The sequence below is a fragment of the Marmota monax genome, unplaced genomic scaffold, assembly GCF_021218885.2.
Source record: "Marmota monax isolate L192 unplaced genomic scaffold, Marmota_monax_Labrador192_F-V1.1 WCK01_AAM20220418_F8-fsc00020, whole genome shotgun sequence".
In the NCBI taxonomy this organism is placed as follows: Eukaryota; Metazoa; Chordata; class Mammalia; order Rodentia; family Sciuridae; genus Marmota; species Marmota monax.
The window spans coordinates 4,980,850-5,006,797 of NW_026692912.1; the positions used below are offsets into that span (position 1 = coordinate 4,980,850).

Genomic DNA, 25,948 nt, shown 5'->3' on the forward strand with positions numbered 1-25,948 from the left:
ACAATAAATGTTGGTGAGGATGTGGGAAAAAAAGTATATTCATACATTGCTGGTGGGGGCTGCAAATTGGTGTAGCCAATATGGAAAGCAGTATGGAGATTCCTCAGAAAACTTGCAATGGAACCACCATTTGATCCAGCTATCCCACTCCTCAGTTTGTACCCAAAGGACTTAGAATCAGCATACTACAGTGACATAGCTACATCAATATTTATAGCAGCTCAATTCACAATAGCCAAACTATGGAACCAACGTAGATGCCCTTCAATAGATGAATGGATACAGAAAATGTGGTATTACTTAGTCTTAAAGAAGATGAAATTATGGCATTTGCCAGTAAATGGATGGAACTGGAGAATATCATGCCAAGTGAAATAAGCCAATCCCCCCCAAAACAAAGGCCAAATGTTTTCTTTGATATGCAGATGCTAATTCATAATAAGTTGGGGGGGGAGGCTATGGAAAAATAATAGAGCTACTTTGGATTAGGCAGAAGGGAGTGAAGGAAGGGGAGAGGTAGGGATTAGGAAGAATAGTAGAATGGATCAGATATTGTTACCCTATGTGCATATATGATTACACAACTGGTGTAATTCTATAACATGTACAACCAGAAGAATACTCCATTTATGCATGATGTGTCAAAATGCATTCTACTGACATGTATAACTAATTTGAACAAATCACAGACACAGACACACAGATACACACACAGACACACACACACACACACACACACACACTCCAGAAAGTTCTAGAAACAACAACAACAAAATCTACCTAGGAATTTTTGATACTACTCATCATTACTATTCTCCATCCCATTCCAGAGGCATGTCTGAGGCTTCTGCTCTCTTTCCTAGGATGCAAGAAAAGACATCAACCCTCTCACTTTGATAGAATTTTCCAGGTCCTACTAAAGCAGAATCCATGAAACAGGATACATTGGGAGCTGGCCAAGGTCTAGATAGAATCAGAGCAAGAAATAGGAATTGAGGAGGAAGAAAATCCTTTTTGATCAGTTTGTCCCTTGGCTGCCTCTCTAGATGGGAGCGAGACAGTGGGCCCTCAGGAGAGGTCTCTGCGGGGGAGAGGAGAGGAACAACCCACAGAGGAAGAATGGGAAACCTCCCCTTGCTCCACAGCAGAGAAAGAATGGGGGAGGTGAAGGAAATAACTCTTGTTTACCAACTTGGTTTTTAAGGTGGTCACTTCTGAACTATTTAATGAAGCCAAGTAAATACTTGCCACGTCTTTAATAACATGCACCATGATTTATATCGGAGAATTGTTGACGAAGCTCTCCTGGGGGCTCAGGTGGATTAATATAGCTAGACTATTTGTAGGATGATGGAGCTCTCCTGTGGTCTCAGGTGGATCAATATAGCTAGATTATTTGTAGGATCTTTGTTGGAATATAAGGGCAGCTTCTCTGTGACATCATTGAATATACAGTCTCAGAACCTGGAACTTTGGCAGAGTTTGGATCTAGTTTCACTTTTATGCCACGGCTAGTTAGTTAACTTGTGGTCAGCCAAGCATCAGCAAATGGAGGCCCTTGTTGCAGAATCAATAATGTGTCTGATTTGTTTAGGTCTTTTATCACTGATTTCCATACATCCTTTTCCCTTCTCCAACTCCACTCCCAATCACCAAATGAGAAGTAACTGGGGTAATAGTAAACACATAATAGATATTTTCATTTAGGATTTCAGAGGAATTCTTTTGCTGTTGAGAAAAATACTAAAGTCTTAATCCTAAAATAGGTTTCCTGAAAAAATTTATGAGTCATAGATTCCCTGACTTTGTTATTTTGCCCTATTTAGAAGGTAAAGAAACTTCATTTTTAGCATTAAATCAGAGATTGGCAAAACTTTTCTGCAAAGGGCCAGATAAGACCCTTTAGGCTTCAGGAGCCACAGACAAGATTTTTTTTGGGCATGTTCTTTGTTTTTATAACCTTTAAAAAAATCTAAAGCTATCAGCTCACACAAAAATAGTAGCAGTTTGGCAAAGCCCTGCAGTTGATGATTTGCCATTTTTCAGAATTCGATGTCAGAAATAAACCAAATAGGGCCACAGCCTATGTTCTTCAAATCTTCAGAGCAACAAGAAACAACAAAGTGTGAGAAATTGCAGATTTTGTCATAGAACAAAACTCAGCAAAGTCCTTCTTTCTATTTTATCCATACATCCAGCTCTGGGCTCTAAGTGGGTGAAGTGACTGGCCCTGGGGGGACTCATTCTTTTTCCCATTGTCCCCTGTCTCCATCATCATCTGTTGCTTTGAGGACACAAGGAATTCTCAAATGGCAAGATGCCATTTTTCTTGTGAATGTTCAGCTATTTTCCTTCTACTATATATATAAAAAAGGATATTTGAGAAGGATAGGGAAAATACTGAGAAAAGATATCTGCCAAATTATATTGTTAAATTGTGTGCATGTACAAATATGTAACAGCAAATCCCACCATTAGGTACAACTATAAAAAGAATAGTAATTTTTATAGCATCAATTAAAAAACTTGGAAAAAATACTAGTAAAGTTTAATTTTATTTTGCTACATATGGATTTCCAGTTTTTCCAGCACCATTTGTTGAAGATGCTATCTGTTCTCAGGAAGACATTTAGCAGTGGATGAACTGAAGTCAGAATGAATTTCATTTTTGTTTTTTCTTTTTGCAATAGGAAGATATCTACCATTTCCATATCCCTTTCTACCATTTTTGGAAAGATGGATCAGAATTAACTCTCAGACACAACTAGTAAAATAGCAAACTTCTGCTACGCCATGGGTTTCCCCAAGTTGAGCAAGGTGGGGCCAGGACTTCTCCCTTTAGTGTTAGGGCTTGTAGACTTTTCCATAAGCTAAGAAGCTTGCACAGCCCAAGGGCAGAGAGAGTACAAGCCTGTAGCTCACAGAAGACTGTTTATTCTCAACTAAAATTAAGCACTATTAAAATCCAGAAAATGGCTAGATTTACCAAGATTGACACTTTACTTTTTTGTTTTGTGGAAAGAGTGCCTAGTTAATAGGTAGGGCAAATTTCTAATCATGGAAAAATCTTCTGAGTCAACTGTTTTCTAGAAAAGAGAAATCAGTCTTTCCCTTTGCACTTGACTGGCTCCTTTGTTCCCTGACATGCACCTGCCTGCATTTTCCTAGACTCATTTCTGACCTCATTGTTGGAATCATGAAGCTCCAATATAGTCTGGGTGGAGTCTCATTTTGAGAAACTAGGGCTACCTTTTTGTTTTTATTTTTTATTTTTAAAATTTAAACCCAGGGAGAATCCTGTGAATAGGCTGGGTATTTGAAGAATTCAGAAATCGACAAGAAAACAACAGGGTGTGAAGCAAAGAAGAACAGAAATAAAGGGAAAGAAGAAATAAATCAGGTGAGAGGAAAAGGAAAGATGGAAGGACAAAAGAAAGAAAGTGGAAAAAAGTAAAAAAAAATGAAAGAAGAAAGACAAGAAGGGAATTATAGACAGAAAAGAGGGCTTAAAGGTAAGACCTTCGTTATGTGGAAGTAAAGAGTGAATTCTCTTTAGTGCTCTAAGACCTTGTGCATCAAGGTCATGTCCCTATGCATCACCTGGGAGCCTGATGGAATGTAGAGCTTGAGGCTCCTCCACCCAGAGCCACCGAGGAAGAATCAGTCTGTCTAATGTGATTCCTCATATGATTCTTATGTCAGCTGATGTTTGAGCTCTCAAGATGCATATACAACAGGGAGCTATCTATGGAGCAGTGGACCAGCTGTAGCATCGTTTCCTGGGAATTATGAGAAATGCAGACTCCAAGGCCCCACCCTGATTCAGAACCTCCGAGGGTGACACCCGCATGCTTGAACAAGCCCTCCAGGGAATTCAGTTGCATGCTCACATTTTACTGGGTTAGTTTTTTTTTTAAAACAACTGGAAGAATTTATGTTTGTCAGATGTATTATGTTTTGCAGGAATAACATTCAAAATATTTAACTACTTGTGTGGCTTGAGAGCCAATCAGAGTGAACAATAGCTGTGCATCTGTTGCTCAGCTGATTGTTCTGCCAATATCAACTCAACCGTTTATTTGCTAGATTTAGGGGAGATCCAGGGTGTCTTGGATGAGGGATTGTGTCAGCCTCAATGAAGTGGGACAAGGGGATAGGGTGGGGGGTTTCAGGGAGAGGCTATTTATCAACCATTATATATTTCAGAAATTTAACAGCTATTGTGGTCATTCCTATGTGTATTAGCTAAACATTGGTCTTGGGATAATGATGATAAAATGTAACAGTTGGCTCTTCTTAGACACCCAGTGGTGTAATTGTCAGAACTGTAAAGTTCAGAAGTGAGTTGTCAGAAAAGAAATATGCTTATTCAAATTTAGCATATATGTTTGGAAACTTAGCATTGAAACGGTGCTCCTTAATGAAATTTATAGCTTTCAGTGATTCCTTTGCTCTTAGGAAGCAAAACTCTGCTAGATCCCTGGATCAAAGTCTAATCAAGAGATGGAGCAGGAAGAAGCTCTGTTGGTTGAGAGGCCCTGGGTGCTGGTTCAGAGGGCCAGGAGGATGGATAATGCGGATAATAAAGTGGAGAAAAAGAAAGGCAAAAGACCAAGGGCTCAGAGAAAGACCAAGACAGAAAAGCCATTCTCACTCAACCCTGCCATTGCATTAAGGGTGAACAAATGTGCATGTGTAAAAAGCTGGGCCAAAGGCTGTGATTTCCACTTGTGAGTTCTTTAGGATCAGGGTAGTTATTTTCATCATGGTGCAATCTTGCCAGCATGGTGCCAACTTGTGCCCCTGGTTTTGTGATTAATGTCCATGGTGCACTGCTGGGGATGTGTAGATGCTGATCACAGTGAGGAGGACATGGATCCGTATCCTTCAGGCAGAAAAGGGCTGACCACAGAGCTGGAGGATGGGGAAATGCTTCTCTCTCTGAAGAGAGGCTTGTGGAGTGAGGGAGATGCTGTTGAGGCCAGGAGGCAAAGGGACAGACAGTGTAGGTAATGAGTGATGGGGTCCCCCTGGGAAGATGGGAGCTGGTTCTAAAAGAAAGGAAATAAAATGCTAATACCTTCAGGACACTTCTCCCTCCTCCTCCAACCTGTTACCAAGGTTACCTGCCTCCAGGGACTCATTCCTCCCTACTAGGGAGGAACTTGAAGGCCCCCTGGGCTGCTCCCTTCTGCCTGTACCCATGGGCGGCTTCATTCTCTCCCTTGGATCACTCCACCCTTTGGCCCACCTTTTGGTCACTAGTCACATAGGCAAGATAAGAGGAGAAGGAGGCATGAGAAGAAAAGAAACATAAAATGAATAAAAGGGATCGGACACCCCCATATCCTCACACACCACCTTCCAACTTGAACCCCCTTCTCTGCCTCTGCAGAGGAATATCTCTCTCTCTCTCTCTCTCTCTCTCTCTCTTCTATCCTTTAATTAAATAAAACTTTTTGCTCTTGCCTCAGCGTTTCTCAGGTGTTTGATCTTCACACTGGGGGAATGGGACTGGGCCCTGATTCTCATCACCGGTATCACTGTCAGAGGGTTGGTATAAAAACATGAGGCAGCAAACATGTTCCAGGAAAATAGAAATGGGATCCAGTGGGCCCTTGGAAGAACCCAGGCAGGAGAATTGCTATGAAAGAATACCAAGGAAAGAACTTACTAGAATCTGGCTGCCGCTTCCTTTCTTGAAGGATTCCTTTGTTTTCTCTCTCTCTGGGGAATGCAGGAGCATTTACTTCCTGGGCCATCTCTCTCCTCTCCTTAGGGAGCTGACAGTCTCTCTCAAAGCCTCCGGTGCTTCTGGTAGAACTCTATGGGTAACTATGTATTTCTGATTACTTTTGTGAACATTTGAAAATAAGGAAAGCTCTAAGTTAGAAAAATAATCAACTGGATACTGTCTCCAAGATTGTATTGTGTTGCCACCACTTGTTGGGTGCCGAGCAGGCTGAACTGTGTTGTCTGCAGGGCAGGCTGAACAGATGTTGGCTGCAAGATAGCCCACGCACTCAAACCCCCCTCTATCTGGTCCTTTATCACCTGTTTGCCTCAAGTCTGAACATTCAACCCTGCTTAAGGCTGAACACTTAACCCCCCCTTGGGCCAACAAGGCAGCTTGCAGACCCAGAGGCCCCATTAGATTTGGGCTATAAAAACTCCCTCCTGCCAGGCCCCCCTCTCTCTTGCTCTTTCTCTCTTGCTCTCTCTCTCTTGCTCTTTATCTTTCTTACGCGCGCTCTCTGTCTCTCTCTTGCTCTTGCTCTCTCCCTGTTCATCTCTTCTCTTTTCTCTCTCTCTCTTTCCTTCTTTCCTTTCTCTTTGTTGCACTGCTGCAATAAAGATCTTTTGGTTGCTCCGAGTGTTGTGGTCACTTTCCTTTCACCACTGTTTACACTTAGGTATATTGACTTAATAACACACTCACATACACATTAGAAAAATATATGTAATTTAATTTAATTGAATTGCCATTATGTTTCCGCATGGTTTTGCATTATCCTCTCCTGTTTAATGCTATGCCAGGGGCATTTCCCCATTATCTAATGCACTTGATCTTTAATTGTTGCATGCCATTCTGTTATTTTGGTGCACAGTGTTTTAATTACATTTTCAAAATTTATGTTCTTTATCACCTTATAGTCATAAAAAAACCCCACTGTGATGAGTATCTTTCAAATACATCATGGTGGAAGCTCTTATTTTTCTGAAGGTAATTTCCTAGGAATGTAACTGTTTTTAATGGTCTTAATGAGCAGTGTCAAACTTTCTCCTCAAATGCTTGTTCTGATTTACACACAACGGTAGTGCATAAGCTTGCTCATCGCCAGCATCGCATTGACTTCTATTACTTTAATTAGTTTTCGTGAAGTGATCCCAAAGAGGGCATCTTTTCATAGTTTTAATTTGCATTCCTTTCATTACTAATATGGCTGCAAATATTTTGAATTTTAATCTAAAGTTATTTAATGTAAAGTTATTACCTGTCTTTTCCCTCTAGAGGAACTGTTTGTTTAAAACATTTTTTATTATGTGCATTACAGTTATACATAATAGCGCGGTTTGTCCTGACATAACCATATATACATGGAATATAATTAGCTCCATTTCAGCCCTCAGTACTTCCTTTTCCCTTCTCCTTCTTCTCCCTACCTCGTTCCCCTTCCTTTACTCTATTAGTCTTCCTACTATTTACTGATTGATTTTTTAAAATGATGATTTATAGATATACATAAAGGCGGAATTCACTGTGGTATATTCATAGCATAATTTGGTCAATTTCATTCCTCAGTTCCTCCCTATACCCATCCCTCCTCCCTACCCTTTATCTCCTTCCTCCGAACTCCTATTTTCATGAGATTCCTCCCTTCACTCCTCTCCCTTATTTTGCTCTGTCTTCTGTATATGAGAGAAATCATTTGACCTTTGATTTTCTGAGTCTGGCTTATTTCACTTAGCATGATGTTCTCCATTTCAAGTATTTATCACCAATTGGCATAATTTCATTATTCTTTATGGCTGAGTAGAACTCTATTATGTATGTATACCACATTTTCTTAATCCATTCAGTTGTTGATGAGCATCTGAGCTGATTTCATAATTTGGTTATTATGAATTGAGCTGCTGTAAACATCTATGTGCTTATATCTCTACAGTATGGTGATTTGAGTTCTATTGGATAAATATCAGTATGCTGATTTGAGTCCTATTGGATAAATATCAGTTCTACTGGATAAATATCAGGAAGTGGGATGGCTCTCATATGGTAGTCCCCATCCTAGACTTTTGTGGACAATCAAAGTGGTTGTGCTAACTTGCAGTCTAGGGGGACTGTTTGATTTCTAACGTGTGAAAGTCTCTTAATATTTCAAGTTTTTAAATAACCAATTATTTTTGAGGCACAGAAATTAATATATGTAGTTAATCTATTGGTCTTGCCTTTTGTCATAATTTGCATTTCATTCATTCCTAACATGGCTAAACACATTTCTATTTGTTAATGTAAAATTTAGTATTATCTTTTTTCCTAGGGGAATTTTTTAACTTGTGAGAAGTTTTTTAAATAACTAATTTTTTTAGGTGTGGAAATTAATTTTTTAGTTAAGTCTATTGATCATGACTGTTGTCATTTTCCATTGCTTATGTGCTTTCAAAGATACTCTACAGGGCTAGGGGTGTGGCTCAGTGGTAGGGTGCTTGCCTAGGGTTTGATCCCTAACACTGCAACAAACAAACCCAAACCCCTCTTCTTTCACAGTTATTTATGCATTCTCATATTTTTTTCCTAGTAAAAAAAGCAATTTTAGTTTTTGCACTAAGCCTTTTTTTTGCAATGATTTAGACATTATAAAAATTTAGTATAAGCAAAATACATAAAGTATAAAAATGAATGTATCCATTTAACAAATAAAATATTATATATACTGAACCCTGTTGTTTTCATGTACACTTTATTCTTTAATACTTTCACAATTTGTGTGTTGTTCAAGAAGAAGTGGGAATATATGTGCTTATATATATTTATATATATATATATATTTTTTTTCCCCCCTGCAGTCAGTTTGCTGAATGTCAATCTTTCTCTACTGCTTTGTGATTTTTTAAAATATAAACTATGGAGGTCATATGTAAAAGGGCATGTTTAAGCCTCTCTGTTTTTTTTCCTAGTGATTTGCATGTTTATTTCTGTATCAAATACATATTTATTTATTGCATGTTTAATTAAAATATAAAAGCTAATACAATTACTTGTTCTTTACAAACTCTTCTTAGCTCTAAAAAATAATTCCTGGTAAAGGTGTATAAAAAAGGCTTTTGCATATGAAAGACAATACTGTTCCTATATAATAGACGGAAATGTGAATGAAAGCCAACTGTGTGAATATTGACGTCCCACCCATACAAGCCAAATTTGAGATGAGGCATAAGAAAGCTAAGACCAGATAAATAGATTGGGGTCAGAGGGACTTGAAAGAGAGGACTTTGATTTTTAATAAGCAACCAAGAAGATTCCTTAAGTGATCTTGCACTGGGAACATGATGAGCGGAATGCTGTGCTTTGTAAAGAATTAGTATGGGGGCTGGGGTTATGGCTCAGTGGTAAAGCGCTCACCTAACATATTCAGGGATCTGGGTTGATCCTCAGCACACATAAAAATAAATAAAATAAAGGAATTGTGTCCACCGCAACTAAAAAATAAATATAAAAAAATTAGTATGATAATGCTATACAGATTGGTGCCAGACATGTTGGATCCAGTGACACACACTGGAAATTATAGAAATCTTTCTATGAGAGAAGAATATGAATGGAGCAGAAGACAAGTGGTTATTTTCTTTCATTTAACAAAATAGTTTTTTTTTAAAAAAAATAAGTATTTATCATTTTTATTAAAAGAATACTACATATTCTTGAAGAAAACTTACAAATACAGAAATGAATAAGAAAATAACTCACCATCCAAACAGAGAAAAACAATTGTTATCATGTCATGCTTTTCCTACATGACAGTTATTTACAAAATTGGTAGTATTCTATAAGCAGACAGCTCAAATATGCTTTGAAAACATTTTTTTTTAAACCAAGTAAGCAACATCTTTTAAGTCATAATTTTTATCCAGATGTGGTGGTACATGCCTGTGATCTCAATGATTCAATAGACTGAGGCAGGAGAGTTGCAAGTTCAAGGCCACTCAGCAATTTAGTAAGGCTCTGTCTCAAAATAAATATAAAAAGGGCCGAGGATGTAGCTCAGTGGTAGAGTGCCCCTGGGTTCAATCCCTAGTCCCACTTGCACATGGGGGTACATGTGCATGTGTGACCTGTCCTAGGTGCTAGTGATTGAGCTGTGAAGTAGAGAGGCATGGACTTTACCCTCCTGAGTTTCTGCAAAAACATTTTCAGAACATGTCATTCTATAACATTATTTATTTATTTAATTTTTATTTTTTTTCAGTTGAGAGGAAATAGCCTTTTGCCATCTCCAGTTGTTTTTCAAAGTGAAGTTAAGAGATGAATGCAAGAGACACCCATTAAGAGACGAATGCAAGAGACACCCATTAGTGCCCTCCCATTATCCCATAAGACCATGCCCTTGCATAGCAATGATAACACTTCTTGGTAAGAAGCTCCTTCCCTGATGAAATACAAATACCAAAGACAGACTTCTGGGAGGAACTTTTAGCTTCTATAAAATCTTTGGTGGGTGATAGGGCTGATTACTACCGAGTTGGGCATGAGCTGCCTATTTCTACAAATTATCTTTAACTAGCCTTTTACAGCAGGACCACCTGTGTTCCTATGCTCAGCAAGCGTTTTCTGTAAAGATTAAGATAGCCCACATGAAAGTAGCCACAACTGACACATAAATAGGCGTGACTGTGTTCCAGTAACATTTTATTTATAAAAGTTAGCACTGGGCTGAATTTGGGCTTCAGATCTTAGTTGGATGGACCATGTCTTAGATTAAATCTAAGAGAACAAAATACCTAAAGGGACATGAATTCAAGTGAATATGTGATTCAGTATTTACCAAGTGGGACACAATGGTTCTTTCTGAAATAATGGAATTATTTCTGGGCACCTCTGGGAGGAGTCACATGATCCTGTGAATAAGGGGGATGCATCAGATTGTTCTAGAACCATTAGAATGGCAACCACTTTTACACCTCTCAGGTTATTAATCAGTCTTTAAGATTTTCATGTTAATGAAATTAAATTTAAAGAGGCAACATAGTTCCATGGAAAACCTACTGAACTCTGAATATGTTACTGATTACTTGTGTGACAGAGAGAAAGCCATTTAATCTCTTATGAATAAGTATTTTCACTTGTAGATGTTTATCTCAAACCAGGTTTCTCTGGTACACTGGTATTCCTTGTGTTAAACTGAATGTCTGTTGTTGAAATGCTAGACCAAGAACTGTTTCTGGGTGTGTCTGTGAAGGTGTTTCCAGATGAGATCAGCATTTGAACCTGTGGACTGAGTAGGCGGCCCTTCCCATTATGACTGGGTGCCATCCAATCTATTGAGGAACAAAAGGCAGGGGAAGGAGGAATTTGGGAGTTATTACATTAGCTTCCTAGGTTCTCAGGCCTTTGGACTTGGAATTGTCTCATCAGCTTTCCTGAGTCTATAGGTCTGGAGAACCTAGACTAATACACCCACTAAGAGCCTCCACAGCATCTGCCCGACCTATAATCAGACAGTGCCTACCCCAGAATCTACAATAAGTGACAATCTAATTTAAAATGTCAGTAGTTCATGTTGTTCCTCCAGGAACACTTGACCTCTGATTGCTCCAAACTGAAACATGTTTGAGATCTGCTGATCTATAAAATGGGGCTAAGATGACTCACCACCTCTCTCATTGAGTTGTGAGGATCAAATGAGATTATCTATGAAAATCGCCTCTGTCAGCTATGAAGTGTCCACAAATGTGTGAGATTATTAGTGTCATTCATTTACCATTAAGCTAATAGTCGCTGGGCACCTTATACAGGGGCATAAAGGTGAGTGATAGATATGAGAAGTTTAATAGAACCTAAGTCTTACTAGGTCTTAAGTTTATTGAAATGGAGTTTCTCCATGGCCACCTTGGGAAAAAAATCCTCTTTCAGGTTCTGAGAATGCTATTTCACCATATAAGCAAAAAACTGAAGTAGAGGATTTAGGGCACACAGCTCCTTAGGCTACCTTCTCTCTCTCTCCCCCCCCCCACCCCGCCCTGTTTAGTATTTTTTGTTGTTTTTGTTTTTGTGCCTCAAACCATGTCTTTGCACGTGCAACATGGCAAACAAAAGGAGCATATGGGGCATAGAAGAATAGCTTTCGGTGTATGCAGGTCCGTTTTTAGAAGCTTTTGGATAATCAGGTATAAGGTTCAATCTCTCTGACTCTCTCATCTTTTGCTACTGTCATTTTTTTGAATGGTGCTCCTTGGGACTTATGTTATGATCTATAACGGGAACAGTAGCACCGCATGCTGTGTGTGCTGCAGGATGTGGGAAAGGCAGCAGAGTCCGTGATTCCTAGTTTGCCTAATATCAACTTTCTGGGCCAGAGGCACCTTATAAGGGCATCCATTGGCACTGGAGCTGGTAGCAAAGCACCCAGACTTGTCACCTGGAAATAGTTTGGTGCTTGGTTGAAAACTTTTGCAGATCTTTCCTTCCATCTCTTCCCCATTTGCCTTCTTGTGTTTCTCTCTTCTATGCTTCTTCTTCAAGAGATAAAGATAAAGCATGGAGGAAAACCCATGCAGACAGGACTGAGAAATCATATTGTTGTTTCCCAGAATTTGGAATTACGTGAGTTGACGTTTCAAAATAAAACACAAGGCTTTATTGAAGTGGGCTGATTGGGGAAGTCATGGGAGTAGGTTAGGAGTACCTGGAAAGAGAGAGAGGAAGATCTGAGCATCAGAGTTTCAGAGAAGGGACCTATGACCCACTCCAGGGAACCTTCTCTCAAAAAGGATTGGATTTTACACACAGTCATTGCAAGGGGTTGGGGATGAGCCTAGTGGTCCTTGATGATCACCATGCTGGATGGTCAGGACAATGAGTGTGTGCAGAAAGGCATTCTTTCTTACTTTTGAAACAAAATTATTGAATCTTCTTCAGATCATGCATGAGTGTGTGTGTGTGTGTGTGTGTGTGTGTGCACGCGTGCGCGCACATTTTTTGCCCAAGAGGGAAAGTAGTCATTATGTTCAACAGCACAGGGAAGAGAAAGTACATCCCCAAGTCAATGTCATGTAATTTTACTGTAAAGAATAGTTGATGAAGGAATGCAGGTGGGGAAAGCCCCCAGGCAGAGAAGGCCTCAAAGGCTAGGGACCTATTGCTTGGCTGAGTGACATACATGGTTTGATCCCTGTAGTTCCCAGCCCAAACACCCTCCCCTCTTTGATGTGGACAAGCAATTCTTCCCTGACCTTAAATCAAGTCAGATGCAAGTTACCTTCAAGCTCCTGTTTCCAACCACATGGCTGTACCTACAAAGCATGGGTATAATAGGAATGTGCAATGCTTTCTCATAGTCTCTTATTATAATCCAGAAAAATCATGAAGAGGTTGGCCTGCATTGTACTCTATCAGCTATTCTTGAGGCTGCAAATGAAGAGAATCTAAACTGAAGGAGGATTATACTTCCAGAGGGAGAAAGGCCTGAAGGCAGTGACCACAGTTCTATTCTTCACTTTCACCAATGACAGTGTCCCTCTGGTTAAGTCCCTCACCCTCTTCTGAGCCTTATTTTAAAAATCTAAAAATCGAGGGGAGGGGGGATAGTAGGGGATAGGAAAGGTAGCAGAATACAACAGTCACTAATATGGCATTATGTAAAAATGTGGATGTATAACCGATGTGATTCTGCAATTTGTATTTGGGGTAAAAATGGGAGTTCATAACCCACTTGAATCAAATGTATGAAAGTGATATGTCATGAGCTTTGTAATGTTTTGAACAACCAATAAAAAAAAATAAAATTAAATACTTGAGGCAAAACATAAAAAAAATCTAAAAATCAAGAGGCCCTGGTCCTTATATATCTGAAGGGCTCTACTAAAGCCCTTTCTCCTTCTGGTGTCAGCCATGCAGAGAGTTGTGCTGTCCATGAGGCTGGCCCATCGTGATTCTTACAGCAGAAGCTGATAGGGGAAGGGAACATTCCTGGGAGAGAACAGGAAGCTGAAGTTAACTGCACCAGAAGGAACGGGAAGAAAGATCACAGTAGCAACAGCAAGAGAACGAAGGGTGCAGGGTGTAGTCCCAATACTGCCGCCAAAAAAAGGCAGGCCTTTCACATACTGCTGTGAATCACCAGGGGACTTGATGACAAGGCTGATGCAGGGTGGAGAAGGTAGTGCTAGTGTGTGAAAGTGGTGAGTCTATTGTAGAAGACATCTTCGGAGGACATAGCTAGGTCTGGCCAACTCCTCCTTCCCATATTCTCTACTCAGCTGTTAGGGGAACCAATGGAAGGCAATGCCAGGTCATTGTCCAATGACTCACATAAGCATTGTCCAGTGACTCACATAAACAAAAACCCAGGATACCCAGGAAAAGAGCTTCTCTCAAATTAAGGTTCCTGGTTTCAAAGAACTCATCTATTGTGTTACTCTTTATTCTTATGTTTATTTTTTATTTTATTAGAGATAGCAGGATTTTGAGAACACAGCCTAAGCTAAGTCACCAAAGAGCTTTTCTCAGACTCAGAAAATGCCTGTAGAATCTTGGACCACTAATTCACCTAAGTCTGTAAGTTTTCATATGCCAAATATCATGTTGATATAATGCCAGGCACTGAAGATGTAATTTTAGTAGTTTTTATTGAATCTAAGATATCATGCCTATAAGATACACCATTAAATTGCCAATTGTACTGTGCCAGGATATTGGAAGAAGCATTCCCATTTCAGAGAGGTAAAAATGTGAACAAATATTTTGGATGAATGGAACACATTAAATAGCGTAAGTATTGGATATTGTGATTTATATTTGAGTTTATATCTGCTACACAGACATTGTTTTATTGGAGGATTCAGTGAGGTGCCTAAGGCCTAGACTTTATTAGTCCTAAAGGCCCTTTTCTAATCCCTGGGTCAGAGGGCTGAAGGCCAAGCCTGTGGAACCAAATGGGAACAGTCAGGGGTACTGTGTCAGCAGCAGAAGCACCAGGTGGAGAAGCTATAGGAAAATTGATGGTCTTGGCCCTCACAGAGCATGGCACAACAGGTCAAGGCACAACAGGCATTCTCTTTTCAGCAACAGTTCCAAGCACTTGGCAGAGCACATATCTTCATACTGACCTTCTTAAAGGAAGAGGCTTTGGGACATTAAGTTACCAAATTCACAAGAACATCTCATTGCCTTGGACAGCACCAGTAATGTCACACTGAGGAGTGATAACACAGTCTGTACTTTCCTCAGCCAAGCTCAACTTTCAGTATTGTTGGGAAGTTTCCTCCAGTCTAGCCCAGTTGGGTGGACAATATGGAGTTAGGAAATACAAGCTTGGATTGCAATCCCGTAGGTGGTTGATGTGGCTATGGGACTCACGAGGAAACATAATTGAGGAAATGGACCGATTCAGTAAATTGGATGAGTACCTACTATCTGTGAGCCTCCTCAGACTTTAGGACAATAGAGTGGGCCCTATTACTGCTTCCATTATACAGATAGGCACCTGAACAAGCACTTTGTGCAAATCGTGTGGCTAGGGAGAGGAGAGGCCGGGATTCTAATGTGGATCGTTGAATTCCAGAACCTGTGCTTTTAAATACTGCACTCATAAATAAAAAATAAACCTTGCTATTATAGAGATTCAGACACATAAACTATTGGTGATGTAAAGAGAGACATGCTTTAAAAGAGATGTGCACAGAGTGCTGTGGAGCCCAAAGGGTGAAGCAATTAAGTTCAAGGATCTTACATGTTAATAAGCAGCCTGAACTTGAGAATGAGTCAGCTACGTTGTCATTTTAAGAAGAGACACATCTCAGTATTCAATAACTTCAGAGAATGGGTTTTCTAGATACTATGCGTATCTGTGTATCTGTGGATACAAAAACTTTCTGATGAGCAATTTAGGTTGTTTGAAATAGAAATGAAATGAATGGCTTTTATAGACAGCACATAGAGCATAATTTTATTCATAAGGTTAAAACCACTGAGTATATTGAAAAACAAATAGTGGACAATGATGGAAATGAAATTGCATATGCCATTGTATGTACTCTTTTTCTTTAACCAAAGAAATTTTCACTATATGGAAACAGAATTAAAAAATGAAGTTGCTTTTATCTGAGGAGATATTGTGTGTGTATGTGTGTGTGTGTGTGTGTGTGCGCACACACACAAACATTATCTAGAATACTGAATTTTTGATGAGACTATATTCCTAGGGACTCCTCTAAATGCTTTGCTGTTAGTTGAATGGAAGATTTCCCCCCACTAGTCTTAATTATTTCATTTGTCCATTGGCATTTATTGAGCACTTATTATAAACCAAGTATTACCAAGACACTGATGAAAAATATACAGTGCTTGTCTTCAAAGAGGAAGGGAGGTGGGCATATGATAAATGTGGGCTACCCTCAGAACCACAGAGGAGGGACAACTATTGGTCGGGGGAAATTGGAAGGGGATCTACTCTACAGGAGGAGGAAGAGACAGCAGAAATAAAATGAGTCAAGCTAGTGAATGAAAGTGTACTATATATGAGAAGATGAAATTATAGAAGAAACCAGAAAGAACTGTCTGGAATGTTTGCAATTTAAGTATAAGAGGAGAAATAGGAAAAGTAGAGCTTACTGTCCTATTCTCGTTGGTCTTCTCTTCTCTTCACTCCTAATTGTCTTGGTACCAGATTCTGAAGTCACAGGAACTGTATAAAAATCTGAAGAATAAAGTCAACATAGTCTGAAGAGGAGCTACCTGTGGCCTAGTTAGCTTCACCTTGGGGGAAGCTCTTGGGTGTGGTTTGAGGTTCAGTAGACCAGCCCTCAATGGTTCCTGCTTCTCAGACCAGGGAGAAGGATGACTCTGACTTGTGCAGATCTGCTTTTGCTTCCATTCACTATAGGACTGTCCAAAGAGTCATGTAATTCATGAGATCAAGAATCCAGCCGAGGGCTGTGCCTTCCTGCAGCTGCCAGGTTGTCAGAGTTTGATGAACTTGGCAGCCTGTGTTGAATGAGGAATCAGCCAGAGTTTGTGCTGATTCCCCCCCATTCAGCACACCCCCAGAGCCAGAGCCTCCTCAGCCCCTGGAGTCTACCTGTTTTTCTACACCACATGGATAGGTTTCTGGGGTTCAAGTGTAGCAAGTTGGGCCATGATTTAACACCAAGGTCATAAACTATTTTGACAGGGATGAGAAGATTTGTCGTGTGTGTGTGTGTGTGTGTGTTTGTGTGTGTGTGTAAGAAAGCTTCTGGATATATCTGACCTATTGCTTTTCTTTCTGAATCTCAATACAACACACACACACACACACACACACACAGTATATGCATTCTAGAGTTGGATATCCACATTGGTTTGTCTACTCACTAGAAAGAACCCTGAATGGAAAAGGGTAGGGTTCATCCTCCATAATCCTATACCCATTGGCCTGGGGGTAGAGGACGGAGGGCTTAGAACAAAGCCAGTGGCATCTGAGAACTCAGATGGTAGCAAGACCAGAATGCGGAATGGCCGTTTCGCTGGAGCGGTTTAGGTGGCAACCTGGAATGAAGGAAGGAGGAGCAGGTAAAAGAAATGCCTCAAGATGAGAACACGGCATATTCAAAGAACTGAAAGCCATTCATCCTGAGGTCGTCTCAGTGTGGCAATTATGACTTAGGGAACATTTTGGGGCTGTCCTTTAAACATAGCCTGAAGTTATTTGGTGGAACTCTCCCATCAACCAAGGCTGCTTTGTGATTAGGAACATATTCTTTTGCGAACATCAGAAACACAGGCTGTAATACCAAGCGACCATAGTCATAAAGCTTACACAGGATGGAAACTGCCAAGGCCAGGTCCTGGAAAGGGTGCCCTTGGCTGACTATTCTGAGTCCCTGCCTTGGGCTTCGGTGTTAGGCTGTCATTACCAGGTCTTTTAGGCATGCTTCTCTGTGTCCTAGTTTTCTTAAATGTAAAGAGAGCGTTTCGCAGTTGGGGAGGGGCTGGGCAGAGGGAAGGAACACCGATATTTATTTAGTCATTGCTCGATGTTAGACATCCACAGAGTTTTGAATTCTCACAACTTTATGAGACAGTGGTGGGAGAAAACACATTTTAAATGACAAATCAGAACATGACCTCTAATGTGTACAAAAGAAAAGACTTTGGGAGTATTTCCCCCGTGACTCATTTGTAGATTCTCATAAGAGTTCTTTGGAAGAATGTGGTACAGTTGGGAAATGCATGCTGATAGCTTTGGCTACTTTTTTGTGGTCTTTGCTTTAATCCATTTTTTTCAGGTTCTTCCAGTTTGTCTGTTCCCTGTGACCCTATGACAGACGGGATACACTTTAACTTACAGGAGCATAAACTCACTTGAATACTTTGCTAGGAAAGTAAAGAGATCCAGCAAACATAATGAAAGGAGGAATCTTAATGATTCAGAAAGGCGAGGACCAGGCATGTAATTAAACAGGTCAGGACTTAGGAGGGTGGAGTGAACTTGCTTGGAAAAGTTTCTACGTGGAGCGGGTGTGATCAGCGCTTCCGTCTGTACCATAGCACTCCCAGACACCCAAAGAGCCTGTATCTCCATGTGGCTCTTTAAGTGACTTGGCTTGGTTTTCCACACTTGAAGAGCTCAGAAATCTCCCACCCAAGACCATGTATTTGTCTGTTTGCTGCAGCTAGCAATGAGAGGCTGCAGAGCTGGGTTGGGAGGGCGGATGTTCTACCGACCTTACAGCCTGTTCAGCTTTTCGTCATTTTTAGGACAGTCTAAGTCTCCCAGGTTCCATCCCAGCTTACACTTTGGACCCCAGTTACCTTGAATGGGAATCTTATAATTAGGGGGAAAATATGAAGGTCTGAGGTTGCTGCCACTCCCTTTAGTCAGGAGAGAATCATGAGTAATTTTAGCTATAATCCCTTCAAAGAAAGAATTTGAAATCTTATAAATATCCATCTCTTTTTTTTTTTTAGAGAGAGAGAGAGAGAGAGAATTTTAATATTTATTTTTTAGTTATCAGCGGACACAACAGCTTTGTTTGTATGTGGTGCTGAGGATCGAACCCGGGCCGCACGCATGCCAGGCGAGCGCACTACCGCTTGAGCCACATCCCCAGCCCAAATATCCATCTCTTATAGACATCCCTTGCCTAGAGAAACCACAAAGTTATAAGGATATACTGCAAAATACAATGATAGTTTTAATATTTGATTTTTAAAAATTCCTTAATTCGATCACCAGTGAATATTTTCCTCCTGTGTACACAAGTAGCTCAAGATGAACTGATTATTTTCTCTTGATGGCACCTTCCATGTTCATATTAAACTAATAATGATCTCAGTCTGAACTCTGAAGATTTCTGAAGTAGTGTTTAAACCTAAACAGAGACCAGACCTTTAAATTTGACTCATCTATCTACCTGTGCATATGCCAAGTTAATCAGGGTAAACACAAAGAATATTTATATATACACATACACATTAAGGGGGGGCTTTTACTTCAATTAATTTTTATGAGGGTGGTTAGTTTTTATGAATATGAAAGTATATTTACAAATATAAAAATAATATGTCTTAATTGAAAATGTCAGAAATAAAGAGAAAATTTGAATAAGATAAAAATCACCTATAGTTCCATGTTCTAGGGAAAACCAATATTAACGAAGTCTGGCAAATCTCTTTCTGTGTGTATTGTAAACACACAATTTAGGTGACTGAGAACATACTATAGTCACATTTTATATTCTGTTTTCAATGGAACGCATTATGCCATAATTATTTTTTGTGTTATTAAACTCTTTGTAAATGTGTTTACAAAAATTTAATGGCTCCATTAATTCAATTGTATAAGTAAACCATGAATTACATACCTATTCTAGGTCTTTTTTAGTCCTATGCATTGCTGATGGTTCTTAATAATATTAATAAGGCTGTAATTATTTTTATGCACAAATGTTTACCTCTAAATCTAATTTCTTTAAGGGATTGCTTGTTGGGTATGGGATTGCTGAACTAGGAGGTATGCATTGAACATTTTTTAAAAAATTTAATACTTGTCTCTTTTTTTTTTTGGTATTGGGATTAAACACAGGGGTTCTTTGCTGAATTACATCTCTAGCCCTTTATATTTTTTAATTTAATTTTAATTTTTAATTTTTTGGGGGTACTGGGGAATGAACTCAGGGGCACTCAACCACTGAGCCACATCCCCAGCCCTATTCTGTATTTTATTTAGAGACAGGGTCTTACTGAGTTGCTTAGTGCCTCCCTGTTGCTGAGGCTGGCTTTGCTCTTGAGATCCTCCTGCCTCAGTCTCCCAAGCTGCTGGGAGTTTACAGGCCTGCACCACCACACCTGGCTGTCAATTATTTTGAAGAAAGGTTAGACTAGTTTACATTCCCTACAGAGGTTCCAGAGAATCATTTTATCAATAACCATTTTACATTATTATGAAAATAAATAAATACCACCACCATCACTGCTACTAAAAGTTTACCAATTTGGTAGGCAAAAATTTAGATAAGTTTATTTAGCATTTCTTTTGTTAGTGAGAATGCTTATTTTCTATAAGTATTTCTTCCTTAGTGAATTGCTTGTTCATGTCTCCACCTAAAACAAAATATTTTCTCATGGGTATCTATTAAATCATAATATCTTAAAATATTATTTTGTCATGTGTGTTTTTCTTGGCTTTAAAATTCAATTTTCAGGGCTGGGTTTGTAGCTCAGTGGTGGAGCACTTGCCTAGCAGGCATGAGGCACATAAAAATAAATAAAATAAAGGTATTGTGTACACCTACAACTAAAAAAATGCTTAGAAATTCAATTTTTAATGTTAATTTTTGATTTATGAGAGAAGTTTCCACATTCTTGTTGTCAAATATATTTGTTTCTTTTGTGGGTATTTATAAATTTTATTTAAAGCTATCTTCAAAATATACTTATATGGTTTTGCAACCATCCCCAATATATTTGCAGATATTTTTCCATGTCAAAAAAAAAAACATGTATCTGTTAGCAGATACTCCCCATATTCTCTCCAATTATCTTCTAGATTTATTTATTCTGGATATTTCTTATAAACAGAATCGTATGATACGAGTTTTGTTTTTTTTGTGTGTGTCTGGCTTGTTTCAATTAGCACTTTGCAAGGTTCACTGCCCAAATGTCCATTGACAGATGAAAGAATGAACAAAATATGGCATATCCATTCAAAGGAATATTATTCAACAACAACAACAAAAAAGAATAAAGTACTAATAATACTGCAATACTGCAATATGGATGAACTTTGTGGGTTCTTTTTAAGCTGAGTCCTATTCTTCCAGATATTAATCCATAGGTTACTTCATGGCTAATTTTCATGGCTTGAGTCTTTATATTTAACTTGTGGTCCTAAATGGAAAGATTTTGGTGGCTAGTGGGAAGTCAGGACATGAAATGATTGTGTTTCTCTAAGTCATTAATGACTGCAGCACAGTCCCATGGAGAGTTAATGAGACTGACATGAGAATCGTGCTCCCAGATCTCCCAATGTAGGAGCAGAGTTGATCAAGGGCTCAAGCTGCTGTGCCCCAACTTCCATGACTGTGTTTAAGCTCTGAGGCTGCCTGTAGGCTGCCCCAACCAGAGACTCCGGGAGGCAGATATGCCCAGGCTGGCCTGCTCCTGGGAGGAAGGGGTCTTGCAGAACTTCTCTAAGAACTGTATTGTAGCCTAAGATGCTTCTGTTCAAACTTCACTTCTTTTCTCTCCTTCATTTAGGGTCAGGTCTGATTGAGTCTTGAATCGACTTCGAGTGTCTTTGGATCTTGACCATTCTGTGTAAAGGCCCATGTGTTGAAGGCCCATCTGTTCACAGCTTGTGGTTCTGTTGGGAACTGGGAGGTGGTATCCAGAGGAAGGCAGTGAGGCCACTGAGGGTGTGCCCTGGAGGTGGCTATTGGGACCTCTGCCATGTGCTTCTACCATGATGAACTGTGTTGTCACAGGCCCAAAGCAATACCCAAGAGAACATGGACTGAAACATGAAATCTTTTCCCTTACATTGATTACCTCAAGTGTTTGTCATTGTGAAAAGGCTGACTAACACAAATGGCTGACTAACACAATCTGGTGACTCTTCTTAGCTTCTTCCAGTTCCAACCTATTTTCTCTCTTGGAGACATTTCCTCTAGAACATTTTCTGTCTGTCTAATCCTGTCTTGGTTCTATTTTGTAGAGGACCCAGAAGGCCCCCTGTGCAATATATTGTCTTATATGTCATTCGATCTGCTTTCAGGTTTCCTGCCTTCCTGCTGTAGATTTCTATCTGGCTTTTTACAGGTCAGCACTAATTAAATTCATTGTTAAAACTTTGCATATTTTAAAAAATTTTATATTCATATATATATATATATATATATATATATATATGTATATATTTGTTGTTGATGGACCTTTGTTTTGTTTATTTTTATGTGATGCTGAGAATCGAACCCAGTGCCTCACACATGCTAGGCAAGCACGTTACCACTGAGTCACATCCACAGCCCGAAGCTTTGCATTTTAATATCTGGTTAATTTAATTTTTCTTCTTCTCTACATTCTTTTAAATTGTTCTCCATGCAAACAGTTATACTTCTATATAATGTTAACCTTTAATTTATTTTATGATCTGTTATTATTGTAAGAAATCTCTAAAATTTAGATAATCTAAAAGAAGGAGAAGTAATCTTTGATTCAACCATATAGAAACAACCATGATTTAGATTGTTTTTTTCTGTTCTTATTTAAAAAATCAGGGTCACCTAAAATTCTTGATGCTTTCTTTTTCGTGTTTAGCATGTTTAACATCATTAAAATACACTCTGAATGAACTATAGGGTTGAACATTATCCCAGAGTGTAATTATGGACTATTTCAATTTCTCCTCATTGTTGACATTTATTTCTTAATTTTTAAAGATACCAGACATACATCACGGTGTCATAACGTCCCCAGACTTTAATCTTTGTGTAAGAAGGACATGTCAAGACCTGCAACATCTTGCAGACAGCAGAAGAAATAGAAGATCTTGCTGAGCTGTCTGTTTTGTTTCTTTTTCCTTCTGACCATCATTGATTTTGCTACTTTCTTTCTCTTCTTCAGGAAGCCACAGGAACTTCACATCTATTTGACTATAGTGTACCTAACCAGTTGGCTTATGACAATTGCTGGTTAGCTTCTACTATTGCTTTCATCAGAGTATTAAGCATTATAGCTTCACTATAGAAGTATCTGTTTCATCTGAGCTTTGGAAATTTTATTAGACTAGATATTAGTTTGTCCAAATGCCTTCCTTACATCTATTGAAACTATTACATGGCTTTTAAGTATTTGAGATTCCTGTGACACAGGGCAGAAACTTGATTATGATGAAACTTTTTTTTTTTTTTCATTTTTGTGGCATAAGACATTCCATTTGATTGTCATGCATTGATGGATTTGTTTTTCAATTACTGTTTTTAACTATTTTAAGTTTGCCAAATGGCTATTCAAGAATAAAGAAGTAGTTTTTAAATATAATGAAAAAAACTTCACAGATATTTGGGTTCAGAACTTTCTGGATTTTAAATTACGAGACCAAATGTAGAAAATGTTGGGGATTTTTCCCTTCTGGTTTTCATCATGCACACTTTTCAATAGATTTTTAACCATTTGAGCATGTTAAAATTTGAGGGTGGTGGTGCTTGGGATTGAACCCAGAGCCTCCCACATGCTAAACACACACTCTACAACTAAACTACGCTCCACACCCTGGAAGTTTGCTATCCTGATCCCTCCCCCTGCATTCAACCTTCTACCACAGACATTTTCCAGGCTATTGCAGTATTTTGAAGGCTGCATAATATGCAATTCAGCAAGTGTCATCAAGGTAGTACAGTTTAGGTTTCCTTATTGATGGGCATTTTGTCCATGCCCATATTTCACTGATAACAATAATGCTAGAATGAGCTTTACTGTGCCTTAAACTTGCTTTGGGTTTCAGGTGGGCTTTGTCATTTAATGGTTATGTTATTTTAGACAAGTTATCTGATTTCTCAGAACCTGACTTTCCTCATCTGTAAAATAGAGATCATAATATATATCTCCATAGGATTGTGATGAGGCTTCAAGGAAATAATATCTGTGAAACACCTAGTGCAGTTAGTACCTAGAGGTTGTTCCATAACTGGGCTGGAGGCTAAAATACATGATTGACTTGTAGTTATTTATCTAATCTTTTTTTCCTTTCATTTGGCAAATGTTTGGTAAATATCACTCAGTATCTATCATCTTCTTCTGCTTGTGGGATGATAGTTCATAAAACATGTTGAAAATTCACCAGGAGGCATGTCCAGGATGGAAGATTTTAAAATAACACTTTCCAAATATGCACAGTGTTATCCCAATATGACTCGATTTCTCAACTTGTCTTCTTTCTAAACCTCACCTGTTTGGCACTTCACTTTCTTATACTTTCTGCATAACATGACTAATTTGACTTATTGTGAATCTACTCAGAGTAACCCAGTGCAAATTTTACATAGCAGGTATACTCATTGAGTAGGTACTTTGAGAACTGAGGGTTGTTTCCCCTAACTTAAATATTTTCTGGGAACCTGTCTTTTACTTCTCAGACTTTTAAGCTTTGTGGTTTTCATATTATAGATCACAAAGATCAACATAGTGTGGAAGTTGACAAACTAAAAATAAACCTTTCAAAAGTTAGGCTCATAAGCTTGTTACAATCGTCAAGAAAGTGGATGTAGGAGAATGGAGTCGGTGACTGAGGGAAGAGCACCACCAGGAGAATCAAGATTGTTTTGGTCCTTCCTGTGTTTCTCCACAGTGCTACATTGTACCCTGTTGTCCTGTGGGTGAGCAGCTCTCCCAGGGGATGGAAGCAAGTTGATTTTGAATATCCTATTTGAAAACAAAATTTAGGATTGGGCTTTATTTTCCGAGGTCTGATGGAGATCAAAGAATGGAGACTTTTGTTTTGCAGGAAGGACCAGGAGCACAGCGTGACAGAACCTTTCCCACTTGGCTTTTCCCGGTCTTCATTTTCCTGTCTGTCTTCTCCCAAAGCAGTGAGTTGTATCACGACCCAAGTATGGACTCTCTATTAATCGTCCAACTGTTGCATTTCTTATTTCAGCTATGACAAGTAAGGGAAGCATGAGAAATGGTAGTGCAAGGTCATTTTACTTATTCCCCTTATGAACTACATTAATGTCTATATCTTTCAAAATATTGGGAAAGGAATTATCTTGGCTACCTTCAACTCCAGAACAGAATTCTGTGTGGAGGATCCCAGGTCTTGGGATTAAATAAGAGGAAATCTTTTACTGTTACACACACTGCAAAGAAGATGCTTCTAGAAGAAAGGAATCTCCTTGATTATAATTGCTTGGTGCACCACATGGGATCGTGTGCTGTGGCCGTAACGTAGATGAAAGATCGTGAATCTTCTTTATTATTCCCTGGCCACCTCATAAAATGGCACTATCCAGAAAAAATATTATTTAGTAGCAAAATATATTTTAATGGAAAAATCATTTTAAGTAAAGGAATAAAAATGTGTTCCAGGAACTTTCCCCATAGACAGCAGAGTATGTTACATTTCATGAGGGTGGAGCAGCATCTATTTAATATAATTTTTTTAATATAGAAAATACAGGCATATTTAAAAATGCAAACATGTAAGAAAAGATGTCACAAGAAATAACAAAATATATCATAAAATTAAAGAAAAAGTAAATCTCAAATAACAAGTTTGCTAAACAAAATAAGCCCCAGCACCATGTTGGACTTTCTTCGAGTAAGTTCCAGGAGGTCCAGGCACTGCCAGGAAGAGATGATTCCACTCGGGGGAACTGGTTGGTGGTGTTGTGGTTAAAAACCAATCTTCCTTTTTCTGGGGGGAAAAATGAATAGATTCAAAAGAAAAGACAAAACTGAAGAGGCAAATACTTCGGGGGAGGCTGACTGAAATAGGATTTAAGACCCTAGCCATTATCTGTGATGATGGCTGGAGGGTTGGGGGGGCATCCTGGGGAGAGGGGTTTGGACAACAGGCCCGAGGACCTGCAGACCTGAGTTTTAGCTGTGACTCTGTCACTAGTTTCCTGTCTGACAACCCTCTCTCAGAGCACTAACAATCTGTGATTTTTAATGATAGTATTTATTTAGGATCAAGTTTTGGAAGCTGTGCATAGAGATTAGAAAAACCAACAATTTTCTTAGGAACTG

At 39.0% G+C, this 25,948-nt stretch overlaps 1 protein-coding gene across 1 annotated transcript in view; it reads right to left on the reverse strand.

Moving 5' to 3' along the window:
• Nucleotides 1-25,217: 25,217 nt before the first annotated feature.
• The window catches only part of Svep1 (sushi, von Willebrand factor type A, EGF and pentraxin domain containing 1), a 177,261-nt gene continuing 176,530 nt past the window's right edge, over nucleotides 25,218-25,948 (reverse strand). The window contains exon 48 of the mRNA XM_046451540.2: nucleotides 25,218-25,613. Coding sequence (XP_046307496.1) covers nucleotides 25,592-25,613 — 22 coding nt within the window. The 3' untranslated portion in view covers nucleotides 25,218-25,591. The remainder of the gene's footprint in view (nucleotides 25,614-25,948) is intronic.